Source organism: Lactuca virosa, chromosome 6, assembly GCF_052849685.1.
Source record: "Lactuca virosa cultivar CGN04683 chromosome 6, Lactuca_virosa_CGN04683_v6, whole genome shotgun sequence".
Lineage (NCBI taxonomy): Eukaryota > Viridiplantae > Streptophyta > Magnoliopsida > Asterales > Asteraceae > Lactuca > Lactuca virosa.
This window is the reverse complement of record NC_136431.1, coordinates 205,933,002-205,951,663: the sequence shown is the minus strand read 5'-3', so window position 1 is coordinate 205,951,663 and position 18,662 is coordinate 205,933,002. Positions and strand designations below refer to the sequence as shown.

General features: G+C 34.5%; 2 protein-coding genes across 2 annotated transcripts; one reads left to right on the top strand and one right to left on the bottom strand.

Annotated features, from left to right (window-relative positions):
* Nucleotides 1-5,858: 5,858 nt before the first annotated feature.
* On the bottom strand, nt 5,859-12,882 carry LOC145119869 (regulator of nonsense transcripts 1 homolog). The gene is made up of 28 exons (XM_079055635.1): nt 12,143-12,882; nt 11,635-12,057; nt 11,485-11,535; nt 11,314-11,406; nt 11,103-11,198; nt 10,969-11,019; nt 10,745-10,863; nt 10,522-10,630; nt 10,277-10,399; nt 10,106-10,177; nt 9,929-10,000; nt 9,764-9,830; nt 9,546-9,688; nt 9,387-9,458; nt 9,161-9,289; nt 8,900-9,055; nt 8,707-8,820; nt 8,518-8,616; nt 8,365-8,442; nt 8,048-8,182; nt 7,861-7,935; nt 7,655-7,769; nt 7,196-7,521; nt 7,046-7,105; nt 6,901-6,972; nt 6,661-6,792; nt 6,395-6,496; nt 5,859-6,295 (listed from the first exon to the last, which is right to left on the bottom strand). Exons 1-28 carry the CDS (start codon nt 12,713-12,715, stop codon nt 6,179-6,181), a joined length of 3,774 nt encoding a protein of 1,257 aa, XP_078911761.1. The 5' UTR covers nt 12,716-12,882; the 3' UTR covers nt 5,859-6,178.
* Nucleotides 12,883-13,321: 439 nt separating this feature from the next.
* On the top strand, nt 13,322-14,470 carry LOC145122244 (uncharacterized). The gene is made up of 3 exons (XM_079057878.1): nt 13,322-13,605; nt 13,768-13,899; nt 14,197-14,470. The coding sequence occupies exons 1-3, from the start codon at nt 13,322-13,324 to the stop codon at nt 14,468-14,470; spliced, it is 690 nt and encodes a 229-aa protein (XP_078914004.1).
* The last annotated feature ends 4,192 nt before the right edge of the window (nt 14,471-18,662 follow it).

Here is an 18,662-nt window from a genome sequence, read left to right as displayed (position 1 = left end):
AAAAGTAGCATAAAAGCCCCCATTTCTAGATCTACAATATTGGAAGACAAAGGTGCAAGCTTTATACCTTAGGAGACTTGCAAATGAAAAATAAATCCCAGATCCAAGGTGCTTATTCCATCCAAGATGAGTTTGGTTCCTTCCTTCTTCTTCTAAGCACACAAACACACACTTTAATGCCTGAAATGGTTTCACAAGGTGGTTTTAGGGTTACAATCACGAAAGAGAGGATGGATGTTGTTAAGGTGAAGGGAAATGAGGCCATAAGGAGGCTTAAATACCAGCCAAACCCTAAGAATTAGGGTTTCCTCATTTAGCAAGTATGTCATGCGTACATTGATGTACGCCCAACGTACACACTAGTACGCATGATGTACTCCTTACTGCCAAAATTACGAAAATGTCACTATGGCTCCAATGCACATTTTCTTGGACTAAGGGACCAAAACGCAATATAATAAAATTATAGGGTTGAAATTAGAAGTACCTTAACATCAGGATGTTACAGTTGTCCTTCCTCTTTGAGGTCGAGGGTTCAAGTCACGTCGTGGACATAGATAGAATTAGGTGTTAGCTTAGGAGTAAATTAAATTTTTCGGTCAAAAAAATGAAACAAACGGTTAAAATGATTTAAATGAGTTTTAGGGTTTTAAAAATGTTCCATAAACCCATATATTTCTATAAATACTTCAAACTCAATCTTTGCTTTCCAAAATGGAAACATTTAAACGAACAAAACACACTTCTCCTCTAACGTCTCGATTTCTAGCTGTAACAACCGGTTATTTCGGGTCAATAAAAGTCAAACAAGTCAAACCAAAGTCAAACGAGTCAAACAAAGTCAAATAATTAAAATTTAAAATTTAATAATGAAAATTAACATTACTTTTTGAGGTTTTCGGTTTTGAGAATCAAAATCACCACCTAGAGCGAAAACACCTTGGACCGAAATCACTTCCTTAGGCCAAGAACACCTTAAGGCCGAGGACCCACCTAGGCCGAAATCCCTTTGGACCGAGAACCCCTAGACCGAAGACTTGGTTCTTGGTTGGAACCTTAGACCGAAATCAAGGTGATTTCGGTGAAGATAGGCCGAAATCACCAAACTTTATCCAGTGGCACTTTTTCCTAGGTAATAAATTACACATTTCAATGCAAACATCACGTCATCCTTACCCCCCTTTATAAGTATTAGACCGAGATCACCTTCCCATTTCTCATTTTATGTCTCAAACACCCCTCGCTTTTCTCTCAAAATTCATAAGAACTTCTTCTAATCTTCAAACTTTCCCAAGAACATCAACAAGATATTCCCAGGAACATCATCAACTTTCCCAGAAGGCTATTTTATATAGCTTGATTGTTAAGAAACATTGTAAGTTTCTTGTTTAATTTAGTGTTTTTACAACACTTCAATTGTTAGTTTATCTAATTTACACATGTTATTATGTGTTTAAAACAAATTAGGATACGACTATATTCACGTGTTTTAACTTGAAGAACATCGTCACTCACTTCGTTATCCAACCAACAGGTGAGTTCATACCCCTACAGTTTTCACGATTTTTCTATGTTTTAGGGGGGGGGGGAATACAAGTAAAACACAAGAATTTGTGTTATCATACAAACCGTTATATTTGTTGTTTTCATAATATATATATATATATATATATATATATATATATATATATATATATATATATATATATATATATATAGATCTGGTAAGAAGGAAATTTTTGGTAGGAAAGTAAGAAGTTTTTTTTCTATATATTTTTTTGACGAACAAAATAAATGAATCACTAGATGATTCATTTGTAAGATGATTCACAAGAAAAAATTCCCAAAAAAACATCTTTATGATTCATTTTTAAGTAAATTAAGAAAAAAATCACTTTTATGACAATTTTAGTGAATAACAACAAAATCATTGTATAAATGAATCATCGAGATGTTTTTTTGAGAATTTTTTCTTGTGAATCATCTTACAAATGAATCATCTAATGATTCATTTTGTTTGTTCGCGAAAAAAATATGTAGAAAAAAAACTTCTTACCTTCCTACCAAAAATTTCATTCTTATTTGATCTTGACTCTATATATATATATATATATATATATATATATATATATATATATATATATATTAGGTATAAATTTGATTACAATGATAAACTATATATTTATAGTTTATAAAACTATAACCCTTTTGTAACATGTTGAGCAAAAAGGGTATAATTATATAAAAATCAATATATAATTATTTCCATCCATTTTATTATCATAGTAAAAATAATAATGTATATACAAAGGATTCATCATTTCAGTGAAACATTTTTATAAACTATAATAGGTATAGTTTATGAGACATACACACTGTGTTACCATTTCAAGATACAATACAAAAATAATTATTTAAAGGCATAATTATTTTATACCATGTAAACACTATAAAATGATGATACATACATTTACAAGAAAAAGGAGTTTTCATCATACTACACGTAAACTGTCAATATAGCTTTCTGAGACACGTCTTCAAGTACTTACCTAAGTACCAACAAAAGTCTTGTATTATAACCAGAGTCTCCGGGAGGGAGAGCGTGACACTTGTGTATAGATCTATACGGGACTGACAATCCTGCACCTAAACTGTAAGCTACAATTAGACTGGCAGGTCTGGGGTGACAAATGTCGTACCATTCCGACACCTAAAGAATGTTGTACAGGCCATCAGGTCATTAGCATGGTTATAATAACTCACAAGGGGTATTAACAAACATTTGGTTTATTAGGCTAGTATACATTCAAATGATTTTATTTAGATAAAATTTCATTACACTATTTTCAGTACAATACAGTTTACATTTCTGGAAACATGCACATAAATTGTTTTATAAAGATATAAAACTACATTATACTACTTCAGAGTACAACAATACTTATACATTTTCAGTCTTAGGGTATTTAAGACTACAATTCAATTTAAAAGAAAATATTTGATTTTCTGGAAGAACACACTATCATTTTCAAGGAACAATGGCATACCTTTTTCATACAAAATGCTTATGAACTCACCAACTTAAATGTTGAAAATTTTTCAAAACCACTTGTATTCTCAGGAAATCAGTAGATAGGTACCCACACAGGTTTTGTGAAGACGGAGCGTAGCAGTGTCACTTCTTATATTTTGTCTTATGTTTTTGGAGTCAACAAACAATGAAATGAACTCAATGTAAATATTAAATTATCAATATGATGGTTCTGATTTTTATTATTCAATTGTTATGATACTGTACATGAAAGCCAACCACCCCCAGACGTTTCCGCCGTTTTTACTCGGTTTGGGGGTGTGACACTAGCCTCTCCTCTTCCTTCCAAGAATTCCAAAATTGATCTTGAAAACCCTGCTCGTAATGTAAGTTTGTGATTAACATGTATGATATGCGTTTTATCACACAAACAATTTCTGTCATTAATCGATTTCACTGAAAAGTAGTTGTTTTTTTTTTTTTTTGAGGTTTCTAATCGATTCTTGATTACAATATATAAACCATGTAAGCATGTCAAGTTTGGTGTTTTTAAATATTTTTCTTTTTGCAAGAAATGGAATATGTAGTTAAACGTTATAAATACTTGGCAGCCACCATCTGCTATTGGAGACGTTTTTCTAGTAAAGACAACAATATCATCTGAATGCAACAGATGTAAGCAAGAAACGTTGGTAGTTATAACTTAGGGTGACTCCAAGATTAAAAAAAATATGGTATGTTTTCTATTCCTTGGAAGTTTTTAAGATTTTTTACTCAGGATTATTTGAAATTTCATGATGAACGGTGTATTCCTTGTGACAAAGATTTGGTGGTCAGTAATGGAGCCATCCGCCTCAATTTTTGATGGTTTTAAGGCAAAAGTAGAAGTTATTGGAGATTACCTCCTTATTAGATTATATTTTCTTTTTATCTAACACGTGTTATATTATTGTTTTCTTTTCTTTATTGTATCATCTCATAAATGTGAACGAATCATAATTTTTTAATCACGAATAGTTGTAATCTTTGTTAAACGAGTTTTTTTGTCTCGTTAAGTGTTGTCTTGATGAATGATGAAAGATAACATATATAATCGACTTTATAAGTTAATTTTATGAATCTTATTCAAATTCTAGAACCCCTAATGTATAGAAATGTTTCCTAATTAAAAATAAATCGTAATTATCATCTATTACCTCCTTATTAGATTATATTTTCTGATTTTATTATAAAAATAAATCATGCAACAGTTGTGGGATAAAAGCAATGTATAAGGAAACTAAATTCAAAAAATTCATAGTTGAAAATGCAACACTTCTCATAAAAAGATTGCATAGATCAACAACATACTTCCATGCATAAATAGGGTTTAGGAGCATGATTAACAAACTCCACCTTATACTAAACCAAGCTTTAATAAGATAAATCTTCAACCTTCAATAGAAATCGAAAAATAAATAGCATCAAAAGTTTTTAAAAAACTTGTACTTGAATACAAATTCTAGATGTAGAATTCGACTTTGTCAAAATTGGGTTGTTGAATGTCACCCTTTTGGGCTTGACATGTTGAACTATGAGAGAGGTTATTGAAAATTGCAACTTTAGAATAACCTTTAATGGTAATGCCTTGAACATAATAAAGACCATCGGTCTTCCTTAAATCGGCTTTAATCAAACTCGTGAACCTTTTGTGGTCTTCAAAACATCATCTTCATTTGAATATATGCAACCCTAGTCATAAAAAATGCTCAAGGAGATGAGATTTCTCTTTCCTCATAGGAATATACCAAACATCGATTAAAGTTCGAGTCATGTCATCGAACAGATAGTAACGACACCTTTAATTATGCATTGGGAACTATCAAAACCACAAACTCACTCAACGTTGCAAAAATGGTTCAAAAATAGTTAACGCCTCTCCATCGAGAACTATCAAAAATAGTAAACACTTTTAATTTTGCATCAGGAACTATCAATCTTTGTGAGAACACATGTCAGAGGTGGTGCAAGCTGAATTAAGAACCCAATTATCATCTATTATCGACACCTCTAACAACAATAGTAAAAATCTCTCCATCGAAATTATTACCACAAATTTGCAGAATTATCATTACCCTTTGATTTATTTGAGGCATTCCTTTTTTCTTTATTCTGCAACTTTTAACATTCAAACATTCAGTAGTCTCGTGATCATTCTTACAATGCCAACAAGACCTATATTTACCTCATGACATGTATCAACCATTTTTTTCCCAAGAATCCATTTCACTAGATCGACCCCAAATGTAAGGTGAGAGTGTCACCACTATAAAGAATAGTATCTTTTATATTTGAATATGAGTTCAAAGAACATAAAAAAAATAATAATAAATAAATCAAGGTCTTCTTTTGTCATACTTATTTCATTTTACAAAGAAAAAAAATTGTTAATCTAAAAAAAAGTATTCATACTTGAACCATTTATAAAGAAATTTGACGAATTGATCGGGTTTTTTTTGTGATTGATATTCAAAAGATGGTCATTTTGAAGCAATTCGGGTTTTTTTTTTTTTTTTTTTGTGATTGATATTCAAAAGAAGGTCATTTTGAGGGGGGACTCCATCCATTTTTGTCATTTTAGTGGTTAAACTTAACCTATTTAAAAATAATAATAATAAATAAATAAATAAAAATCAACTCTCTTTTAAATGGAAGGATTACACTCGCTTTTATATTTGGTTTCTTTTATAAAAAACTCCCACATACTTGAATAATTATTACATTATGACAAACAAAATGATTAACTTGCAATAAAAACTACAAGATTCCATCAAAAAGAAGAAAAAAAAACATTCAAACCCTTTTTCTTTTTGTCATATATCGATCATGACATCAAATTACTAAAGTCACACATAATGCGCATTACATACCCACTACCACATATATCTCGTAAAATACCATCATCCACTCCACTACGAGAAAATCCCGAAAGCATCCCTCCCTGTACAGAAGAATATCGCCACATCACCACCAACATGACTATTATGCCTCTCATTTCAAATCTCTTTCAGGGTTATATTCGACATTTCTCTCTTCATTTGCCATGAGTCATTAATGGATCAATCCATATCCATTATTCACAAACTCTTCATATCACATGACCTCCTCTTAACTGTTGTAGCGTCCCTGTCCCTGCTGCTGAGGTGGCATGTTTATGGGTTGGGAGTTGTAATGTGTAAAACCCTGGGATGAGTATACATGGTTCATGTTCATGTTCATCACACCCTGCACTAACCAATTCCATCAAATACCAACCTACTTTCCCACTCATTTGTTTATTATTAATAAAAAAAAAAAAATACAATGCTACAATAAAAGATTGACCTGTGTCTGAAGAGAAGTGGTGGTGGCTGCTGAAGTGAAGTGGCTCTGTGAAGAATCATCTTGTGATGGATCCTTAAATCCAACTTGTGTAAACATGTAGTCCTGTAAATACAACATAATCTAAATACTTTCCTTTTCTTTTCTTTTTTACTTTTTTTTTTTTATTAAATTCCAAGTTAAGTAAATAAAGTACATTTGCATGTTGAATAAAAGTAAGTAGGTTGCAAATAGAAAAGTAGGTTGTTATTTCTAGTAATATAACAAACCTGAGACATGAAATCATTCCCACTACCAAATCGAGAAAATCCAGCTTGCGAATTTTGATTTAAAAAATTCCCCGGAAAACCACCTTGGGTGGCTGGAGTCACATACTCAACACTATATCCACCTTGAGAAGCCTGAAATATTATTATATTATTTTTTACATAAAAATACAAAATAATAATAATTAATTAATCATCAAATATGTGAAAAATGTTAAAGAGTAATGAGTCATGACACTTTACCTGTGTGGAAAAATCAGCAACATTATACGCCACATGTGATCCTTGGCTTTTAAAATCATCCCCCAAGAAATCCTGTTTCATTTTTTCTTTTTTTTAATATTTATAATTTTATATTTAATTTTTATAAACTTGAATAATTAATTACCTGCGACATCCCCCCAACAGAAAACCCATCACGATATGTCTGGCTTTGCCCCTGAGTCATCTACCAAATGCACCAAATTTTCAAATATATATATATATATAAAATTCTAAAGAAACAAAGGGCAAAATGGTAATTAAAAAAAATACTGACATTAGAAACATATCCAGGCTGAGATAAGGGACCACCAGGGGATGGTTGACTATTTGGATTTTCCATTGAAGGAAAGTTAAAAGCAGACCCTATTGCTTGCTGTGAGCCTGAGCCTTGCTGCTGATGTGGCAGATGACCACCTCCACCTCCACCTCCAGTGAAACCCCGGTTCCCTGGTGGCGGGACATGAGAAACACCGCCAACGGGTCCATGAATTGCACCGCGTGTTGGTATGGCGTAAGGCTGAGGACCACCATAAGGCGGCGGCACACGGGGAACCGGATAATGCAGACCGGATTTATGAGCACCATTTGGCATGTATGAACCTAATATAACAATGTAATTTACTCTTTTAACTAATATAAGCAATGTCCTTTATTTTTTTACCCATAATACCAATTTGAGTAAAAATATAACTTTTATTATTGGAATCATTAATTATGATTTATCATTTATGACCTCTAGAACGACCGTTTCTTCTGTCAGCATTAGAATTTGTTGAGGCAACAGAACCAAAGCTATCAGTAGGTACAATGGGCCCACCACCAAAGAAAAACCTCCGCTCATTGTATACCTGAATCAAATGAAAAACAACTAGTAAATAATTTTTTTTTTTAATATACAAAAAAAGAACAATGAATTTATGAATTTATTATTATGATTACTTTTTTTGGTTTTTGAAATTGAACCATACTTTGCTTCAAGTTGTTGAGAGGTCCTTCCACCAAACACTCATGCTCCTGGTCTCAACATAAAAGCAAAAGACAAAAATGATGAGATCTTTTTTTTTTTTTTTTGTTTAATTGGGGGGAAGGGTATTATTGTCTTTTCATAGATGTTATAGGGTATGACCTTAAAGTGTGTGAGTAAGCCATTCCATAATGGTTGTTTACTAAGAACTTTTGGATTTCCAAGAATCACAATTCCATATCGAGCACGAGTAAGTGCAACATTAAGCCTACGTGGATCATTCAGAAACCCAATACCCTAAAACACACAAACAAAACCATAATTAAAATCTCATTAAACCCTAAACCCTAAACTAAATACAGATCAGACCAATGGGTAGTAAAAACTGTATGTGTTGTTGTTTTGTATAAAGAAAATGTAAGTATGTTGCTATTGAGGGTTAAATATTTGTTATTATTGGGAAAAAAATATTAACCAACCTGATGTTCGTTACTTCTGACACATGACAAAATAATGTAATCTTTTTCCCTTCCTTGGAATGAATCCACACTTGCAACCTGAGTATACATGATGAAGCTCATAAGTTATATGAATTTCTGAAAAAAATGAGAAAAAGCAAGATGTGAAATTACCTCAATGTCCTTGTAAAGCTGCTGCCTAAGTGCACCGTTTCTTGACATGTAATTAACAATATATGCACGCTGGCCTTCATATGGTGTTATAACACCTATCTGCATAATATTTAAATTAATTATAGCCTATCAATGACATTTTTTTATAAAAATACAGACATGTATATATATATATATATATTTATATACCTGACTTGGAACTACACCACTTTTTAAAAAAGTAGTCACTATTTTTTCAACATTTGCAGCTTCTGTTCTATTAAGATAGGATGTCCCACTAGCACTTATTTCTTCTTGTCCCATCTACAATACAAAATAAATTAGTGAATTCATACATAAAAGAACATAAGATTAAAGACCATTATGCCCTTGTCATGCATACCTGGACATAAAAAAACATGGGGCGATTTGGGACAGGCCATGGAAAATCAATGCCTGTTGATTGCCTTTCGTTTATGGTCACTCCATTTTGAAGGGTACCTTCGTAAAAATTATTCGAAGGGAATTCTGAAAGACATGGATGCATACGATATTGGACCTGAAAATTTTCAGATAGCAAAAAAAAAAGTCAACATTTTTTTTTGTTTTGTAAAAAGACGTATTTGCCCTTGTCAAACGCATATTACTATTATTTTTTTAAAACCTGTAATCTAATTGGTTTTACACCAAGAAGCACAAGTCTTTCAAATAGAGACTGAGCTAATCCAGCACGTGCTGCTTTCTTGCACATGATGACTGGACCAAGCTGGCAATGATCACCAACAAGGATAACCTAGTACAACCAAATAATATCTATCCATTAGTTCAAGAGCTTCATTGTAGAATTTATATAAAATTTGTAGCTATGTATAATTATATATAATATATACCTGTTTTGCCCCAAGAACAAGAGGTATAAGACATTCAGGCTCTGTGGATTGAGTAGATTCATCAATAAGCACCTACATATGATATAGTTCATTTACATTGTGAAAATTTATATTTGTTTTTAATTTAACTTGTTTTGGTTAAATTTATAAAAAATAAACCTGGCGGAATCTAAAATTTGCCAACCGTGGGTCCCCTGCACCAACACATGTGCAACAGATGACATCAGCACTCTGAGATATCTCCCTTTCTGTAGCCCGTTTTAGTGCTTTATATTTCTTCTCATCACTGCTAGATAACTCTCCTGTATAAATTATAAAAATAAAAAAAGAAAAATCCATCACCCAATTCCAGGTTAATATAAATTCATAAATCTAACCTTGTTCATCTTTCAATTGTTGAAGCTTGTGGAGTTCACTCTTTTCAGATGTATCAAGATGGCGAACCTTAAATGAAAACATATAGAATTCAAATATTAAAATTCATAAACGTATAAAACTTAGAACATTATAAAAAGAAAAAAAAAGAAAAAAAAAAAAAAAACCTGATAATGAAGAGTCAAATGTTCAACAGGTGAACTCACAGCTTCCCTTGATTTTGCACACAGCCTTACAACCTAGTTATAATAAAATAATAAATATCAGCATAATGATAAACAAATAGAAACTCTGTATAACTTATAATTTATATACTCAATAATAAACGAACAAAACATTGTTACCTTTAAACCAGTGGCACTTATCTTTTCTGCAAGTTGGTCTACAGCCACATTGCTTGGAGCACATACCAGAACCTGATTTTAAGTTAAATTACCATTATGCCATTATGCCATTATTTCATCATGTAATGACATGAGCATTATCCATATGAAAAACATGCAAGAAATATGTACCTGTCCTTGGCCTTGTTTAGCCATATGATAAACAATTGCAGCAGAAGTGACGGTTTTACCCGTCCCTGGTGGCCCTTGAATCAAACTTATTGGCCTTTGAAGGACACTTTTTACAGCAAAAACCTATTTTTAATTGTTAATTTGTTATATAATAATAATAATAATAATAATAATAATAATACAACCCATTAGTTCAACAAAATCAAACATGCAAAAAGTAAAAATATGCAAGAAACAAAACCTACTTGAGATGCATTAAGCTCAGGAAGACCAGGGGCACCAAAACGACGTGGCAATGCATTACGCACCATTTGAACCTCAACCTCATGTCCTAACAGATGATGGTAGATATACCTGTAAATTTGGTGCACACCAAGTGTTTGATAAAATGTCTGACTCATAAACAGAACATATTTAAAGCCCTTTATAAATGCATATAACTTTCATATGCCACAATATACAACCCACCCACTAACACTTGTTTCATCGACTGCAAAAGTTTTCATAGCCCCTTGCATCCGGTCAAAACTTGTGCTCTTCCATACAAAGTCAACACTAAAACCATGATTCACATCACAAGGAACTCCCTACAGATAATAAATAGTTAAATACCCTAATAAGTAGTGCTCAAATAGTCAAATACAAAAAAAAGAATCATAAGTTATCAGGATTCATGATGATATTGATAGTACCTGGCTTACACGAAGCTCAAGTGCTACCTCTTCTTGTGCAGTTAGCTTTATCTAAAACAACAAAAACCCAATTATTGGATTTTAAAATCTTAACATGGAAAACTAAAAAAAGTGCATAGTCAAGAAACCAGTACCACATGTCCAACTGACTGCCAGGCTGGATGTGCTGCATCCCCTGAATACCTGAGACGTAACTCATCACCAGGTACAAGGCGCAATTCATTGTCTTCCTACAGTTTTTTTAAATACTTGGACTTATAGTTATATCAAACTGAAGGTTAATAAGATGATAATCTTAAAAAGATAAACTTGATGATGTAAATGTCAATCAAGAAAATGAAGCACCTTTGGGAAAACAAAATATGCAACGCGCTTCTTGTTTAGACCAATATCCCAACGAATCGTGAGATTGTCTTTACTTTGAGATTCTTTCATCATCTGTCAAGCAATATATACAACAATTCAAAACTAAATAAAGGTTGCAGTTGCACCAAGAAGAATAGAAATACTGCTTACTTTATCATAGTCAGCTTCAAGCTTGATAAGTGGGGCAAACACATTTTGATACTGCAATTAGAAACATGAGCACACATGCGACATTAAAGTGTGATGACTGAATTGGAACAATGCATGAAGAAGGTGAATACTTTAAAATGTTTTTAGAACCTGATAAGCATCTTCATACTTTAAGACTACAGGCTGTGGTTCATCATCTACACCAGGTTTCTCAAGATCTTCCAAACTTGCATCAGGATTTGTCTTCCAAAGTTCTTCTACTTTGTTAATTTGCTGAGCACTGATCTGTCTTGCCCGTAGCTGCTCTGTTTCAGATGGAACCTTAACAAGCCACTGTAAGAAACATCTGTCATCAATAAGTGGACACCATTGACTCAAGTCCCAATTCATGTCTTTCAAAGCATTCACATTCAGACAAGGTTCCCTGCAAAGAAGAACGACAACACTCTCTGTCTTCGCTGAAATAAATCCCAGAAGGAAAACATTTCTACACCCACAATTGTAGCATTCGAGAATTGTCTCCCCTAGAGGACTGTCTTTATGGAGACACACTTCTTTGTGTTTAGCTCGAACCTAAAAAAGGAGATTACAAACTTCGCATCATAAATCATAATCAATGTAAATAAGAAAGAGATGAAGGTATGATATTACGACTTACCAAATGATTAACAATGTGAGAGCCAGAAGTATTCCCTCTCGAGTTACAGAACCATTTACGACACGAGGGAACGTTACACCTCACAACACACGCCGGATTCTGCACCCCGCAATACCTACATGCATGTTCCATGAAATCCCCTTTCGCGTACTCATAACCTTCATCGTCTCCCGTGTCTTCAAAATTCAAGCCGCTCATCCCCGCAGCTAGGGCATCAACCGCAGATGCCTGATTATTGTTATCATTGTTATGATTGTTAAGGTGATTATTATGATTATTATTCCCCCTACCACCACCACCCTTGGCCGAAGTTTCTGAGACAGGGGAAGCGTTGTTGTCGGAATGATGATCGACTGCCGCAGTTGCGTCGACGGAGATTGAGTCCGATGGTGTTGGCCATACCGATGATGATGGTGAAGATCGAATGGCATTTGGCTGTGAGAGCTCTTGAAACTCGGGGTAATCGAAGTCTTCTTCTCCTTGAGTGTTGAATTCCAGAAATCTATAGGCGTCGTCGTGACCGGTGTCCGGCTGAGACGCGGTGTCGTAGAGGTTGTTCGGCTGTGAATCCATTGTTTCTGCTGGGAATTATCAGAGAAATTATGGATTCCTTTATGATAAATGGAGAGAAGTGATATTGATTGAGGATTTGTAAGGATTATTTGGGGTTCTATGAAATGCAGATAATCCGCTGCTTCAGCCTTCAAGTACGATGAAAGGAGAGAGGTGATGTCGATTGTCAAATGTTTACGTACTTTTTTTTTTTTTTTTTTTTTTACAAAACTGCAAAAATATCCCTGCCGTGTTACATTTTTTTCGGATATGGTACAAACCATAATTTTCTACTATGGGGTGTGGGCAATGGGAAGCCCCGTTATAGGTGACATGGCACCTAATAACGGTGTCATATCGGGAGGAACACCGCCCCCCAGCCGTTATTAGGTGTTATGTTATGACACGTTATGGTGAACACAGGAGGTAACGTCACGATTTTGCTTGTGTTTTTATTCAACGGCCATAATTTCGACCGTTTATTTCAAACGGTAACATAAAAAAATAATAAATAATAAAAAAATAAGAAAAAACAAGTTTATATATACTATCACATAACCTATATTATTTTTACCTACAAAACACATACTTCTCTACATATTTCTTTCAATATTTCAAAACCAAAATATGGATCAATTTGATCCGGCCCATCCGTTCAACGATGATAACGACGAAGATGATTTGTTCGTGAGTATGATGTATCGGTATTATATAGACAACCTACTACAGCCAGATCCAGCTTCACTACTCACGCGACGTGCGGCGTTAAATAGAGATCGTGAGGAAGGGCATAGACGGCTAGTTAACGATTACTTTGCGGAAAATTGTGTCTACCAGCCAAACGATTTCAAAAGAAGATTTCGTTTGCGAAAAAATGTGTTTGAAAGGATAGCCAACGCTATGGAAGCAAGGTATCGTTTGTTTCAACTTTTATAATTTCTTCTTTTGAAATAAATACAATTTTTACATGTTTAATATATATTTAGGTATCATTTGTTTCAACTTTTATAATTTATAAAATGTCACTTTTAGATAAAATAAATACAATTTTCACATGTTTAATATTTATTTAGGTATGAATTTTTCCAATTGAGATATGATGCTAGAGGCAAACGAGGTTTCACAGGGTTGCAGAAATGTGTTGCTGCAATTAAACTTATGGCAATGGGGGAGTCCCCCGATTCTGTTGACGATTATATGAGAATGTCTGAGAGGACCGCACGAGAAAGTTTGTATTTATTGGCAAGAGGTGTTGTCGAAACCTTCGGTGACCAATACTTGCACAAACCTTCGTTGCATGATATGTAACAACTATATGCGACGCATGAAGAAAGACATGGTTTTCCGGGTATGCTTGGGAGCATTGACTGCACACACTGGAAATGGAGAAATTGCCCCGTGGCGTGGAAAGGCCAGTATTCGAGCGGTCATCATGGAGCGCCTTCGTTGGTATTAGAGGTTGTTGCTTCACAAGATTTATGGATTTGGCATGCTTTTTTCAGGGTTGCGGGTTCTAACAACGACGTCAACGTTCTTGATCAATCACCAATATTTGACGATCTTTTGTCAGGAAAAGCCCCGGATGCTCCTTTCACAGTGAATGGAAATGAATATAAGTTTGGGTATTACCTTACAGACGGAATATATCCACAATATTTCACGTTTGTGAAGGCGTTTCGACACCCAATAGATCCAAGGGACAAATATTTCAAGAGACGACAAGAAGGAGCACGTAAGGACATTGAACGTGCTTTTGGGGTTTTGAAATCAAAATGACACATAGTTGGACATGCGGCGAGACCTTATGAGTTAGATACTCTACGATATATCATGTATGCATGTATCATAATGCATAACATGGTTATCGAAGATAAAGGACACAATATTGCAACGTATTCGCCTACGGAGCCAAGACATGTGCAATTTCAACCAAGCACATCGGAATATTTACATAGAGTGGTTGATATTCAAGATCAACGAAAACACAAGCAACTCCGTGAAAACTTGGCGGATTACATCTATGTTGGTCACGAAGATGAACATGAATAGTTTTAGGCCAAAAAATGTAGGTTTTATCATCTTCTTTTTTTTTTTTTTTTTGCTTTTTAGGTTTTTAAATGTTTTGTGTTTTGTTGTAATTTTTTTAACGTTGTTTTTAATTTAAGTTTTATTAAAATTTTATTTTTACTTTTCAAATATAAATAAATAAATAAAACAAATTCGAAATATAGAAAAAAAAACATCAAAAAAAATAAAAATAAAATAGAAAATAATTGGTGTTATCACATGTTATTAGATGTTGCTCATTTTCAAATTGGTTGTTATAACACCCATGTATGAGTAAGATGCTAACATGGCACCTTTTGGGTGTGGTAACATGTAATAACATGTTGCCCACACCTAGTAGTCCTATGAAATGCAGATAATCCGCTGCTTCAGCCTTCAAGTACGATGAAAGGAGAGAGGTGATGTCGATTGTCAAATGTTTACGTACTTTTTTTTTTATTTACAAAACTGCAAAAATGATCACTGCAATATTACATTTTTTCGGATCTGGTCCAAACCATAATTTTCTACTATCAGTGGTCCTTTTAACAATATTTGTATGTGGTTTTCGTGTCTTCGAAAATTAAAATGACTATTATACCCTTTTAATTTTATTTTTACATTATTAATATTTATTTTAATATTTTAATAATTGAAAAAAAGCCCACATCTCTCTCTCTCTCTCTCTCTCTCTCTCTCTCTCTCTCTCTCTCTCTCTCTCTCTCTCTCTCTCTCTCTCTCTCTCTCTCTCTCTCTCCTTTATGCACATTCATTCCCTTCAACAATTCACCAGGTTTCTCCTTCGTTTTCACAAAAGAAGCAACTTGCAACAGCAACAAAAGCTTCTGAAAAGCTCCCACTTGAAGTGCTTCAATGGTGATACATTCCTCCATCCCTTACTCTTCTCATCTCTACTCAGCATCCAAAGAATCGAAACCAAAAACTCAGATCAAGAGGGAGAGATACTTTAATGAAGGAAAGCATTTGTAGAATAACACTTTCTCAGAGGTGTAATCCGGTGTTGAAACCCTCAAACTTGTTATAATCTTCTGTAATTAGTTGCTTTGATTTACAGAATATTGTAGATTATATACGAATCTTATAAAAAGGAAAAAAGCAATCCAAATGAATGCATCAGAAATTCAACTTAAAATTAGAAGAAAAAAAAATTCTATGTAATATTTTTCCTAAAGAAATACAAAAATTACCCTTACTTAGTGACTAAGAGAAACGTTGGAAAAAAAATTTTGAAAAAATATATATTTTTTTTACACATGTACATATGCATGCGTAGCCTCCTCATTAAGCCTCAAAATGGGTTTTCCCCGCCTAAAATATACACCTAGATATGTTTATGCTCATGTTAATTTATATACTCTTCAATCAATTTTTCATATAAAATCTAATTAAATCAGAGAGCAATTGATTTTAAATCCCTTAAACTATGCGTCATAACGGTCTACCAGTTTGTAAGTTATTTATTTGATTCCTTCCTTTTTCAGATATATTTTAATTCGAATTTGAATTGGATTTATTTTTGGGTTATGATTATCAAACATTGATCATATTATATTCTATTAGGCAAAGAATCAGAAATAGAATCTTGTTTAATTTCGATTATGATTAGCCAGATGATTGTATTCATTTTAAAAAAACAAATCAACAAATCATGTTCAAAATTATAACGTCTCAAAATTTAAGACCAAAAATTTCATTTTTAAATAAGTAATTATAAAACCAATAGTCTGAAAACATTCATAGTATCATCCCATATCAAAACCAATAAGTCAATAATCAACACATGTCATAATAAAACAACATCGGAGTTTCATTCTCAAAGATCTCATGTGCGGAAAACATAGTGTGATGCGTTGCGATCATGTCGGCCCCTTTCCTTTCGAATAAGAAGTACCTGAAACCAAAACTGTAAACCGTAAGTACGAAGCTTAGTGAGTTCCCCCATCATACCACATACCATAGAATAATATACTGCCTAGCATATCTGGGTGTTGGCCTACCATTTCGGTCTCTTTCAATCGGTAACTGCCTAGCATATCAGGGTGCTGGCCTACCCCTTCGGCCCTCTTTCAACCGGTAACTGTCTTGCATATCAGAGTGCTGGCCTACCCCTTCGGTTTCTTTCAACCGGCTACGAGGACTATTTCACCCCTACCACTACCACATAATAGCATACATAATCATACTGCCAGGCATATCTGGGTGCCCGACCTACCCCTTCGGTATTATCGGCCGGATACGGGGTCTATTTCACCCTTACCACTATCACATAATATCATAGCATACTAACACATAAGTCATAACAGATAGTGGCATACCAGATACTTATCACAAAGACAATCATCTAACTAAAAACTCCTACTAGTGGGCCGACCTTGGTGCCTAAGACCCACTGCTACCGGGAAGGTAACTCACCTCGAATGATATAAAGTAGTTGGACAATCCCCAACTCTGAAATCAACCCAACTCAAACCCCCACACATAAAAGATTTCCTTTAATTACCCTTTTCATACTCATAACCCCTTAAGGGTCAACTTTAGTCAAATTCAAAGTCAACACCCTAGTCAAAGTCAAAGTCAACATTCCCAGTTGACTCAACTCGCCGAGTTGACCCTTCAACTCGTCGAGTTCCATAAATCATAAAATCCTGAAATCGCGATCCAACTCGTCGATTTCTTTCATGAACTCGTTGAGTTCCTCCTATCAACAGAATCGGGACTTTTCAAATCAACTCGTCGAGTCCTTCCTTTTAACAGAATCGGGACACTTCGACCTAACTCGTCGAGTCCCTCTATGAACTCTTCGAGTTCTTCAGTCTGTTAAGCCTTCTTAATGCATTAAGCCTTTATTCTTCGAATTCGAGTCCCATATTTCAGATCTGGGTCGAAAACACACCTAGGAGGGTAAAGTTTCTGGTAAAGTTTTGTAACATCCCAAAAACACGGTCTAAAAATTTCATTTTAATTTAATAATAAAAACCATAGTCATCATACGTCATAGAAAAATCATAAACAATGTATCTCAGAATACTATAACAACTGTCATGAATATCAGAGTATAAACATCCCCGGCTGATCAAATGGTGTGTGCATTGCAATCTTCCCGAGCCCCTCTTTTGAAAAATGAGTACCTGAAACCAAAACTGAAACTGTAAGCACGAAGCTTAGTGAGTCTTCCCAAACTACCACATACCATACAATAGCACATATTGGGCCTTGCCCACTGCATCGGGCCCCGCCCGGCATCGGACCGAAGTCCGGACTAACTTGGGCCCCGCCCATTGCATCGGGCCCCGCCCGGCATCGGACCGAAGTCCGGAATGTACTGAACATAACAAAACATAATCATATATATATATATATATATATATATATTGCATTGGGCTTGCCCGGCATCGGACCGAAGCCCGGAACATATAACACATAACACAAACATGCGTGTGTCACAAAGACGACAAGCATACATAGCTACTTCTCGGGATTGCCCTGGCATCGGGCCGAAGTCCAGAAACATAACATATAACATGAAGCTAAACCACTGCATCGGGCCCCGCCCGGCATCGAACCGAAGTCCGGAAACATACAATCTACATCGGGCTAACCCCGGTATACTAAACTACTAAACGGGTCGGCATTGGTGCCTTAGACTCGTTCCTACTGTAGGGAAACTCACCTCACACTGCTGAAGTCCGGATGACAAAACCATAGTTGCTCGATGACAGATTCCCGATCTGTCAATATCAAAATAACACCCAATTAATAATTAGGTTCCAACTCATAACCATAATAAGTTCATACTTGGGGCAAAAGACTACTGTACCCCTATCTTAGCTTGACTCAAGCCCAAGGGCCAATCCAAAGGCCCAAAGTCTAACTATGGCTCAAAGCCCAACATATGGCCCAA

What these genes read in the sequence shown, in the direction of transcription:
- LOC145119869 (XM_079055635.1), bottom strand. Translation starts at nt 12,715, where the DNA reads ATGGATTCACAGCCGAACAACCTCTACGACACCGCGTCTCAGCCGGAC. An exon ending in TAAAACCAATTAGATTACAG is followed by an intron (nt 9,056 to 9,160) that starts GTTTTAAAAAAA and finishes GAAAATTTTCAG; the next exon opens with GTCCAATATCGTATGCATCC. An exon ending in TTGCTGATTTTTCCACACAG is followed by an intron (nt 6,793 to 6,900) that starts GTAAAGTGTCAT and finishes ATAATATTTCAG; the next exon opens with GCTTCTCAAGGTGGATATAG.
- LOC145122244 (XM_079057878.1), top strand. Translation starts at nt 13,322, where the DNA reads ATGGATCAATTTGATCCGGCCCATCCGTTCAACGATGATAACGACGAA. An exon ending in GCCAACGCTATGGAAGCAAG is followed by an intron (nt 13,606 to 13,767) that starts GTATCGTTTGTT and finishes ATATTTATTTAG; the next exon opens with GTATGAATTTTTCCAATTGA. An exon ending in GTTGACGATTATATGAGAAT is followed by an intron (nt 13,900 to 14,196) that starts GTCTGAGAGGAC and finishes TGCTTTTTTCAG; the next exon opens with GGTTGCGGGTTCTAACAACG.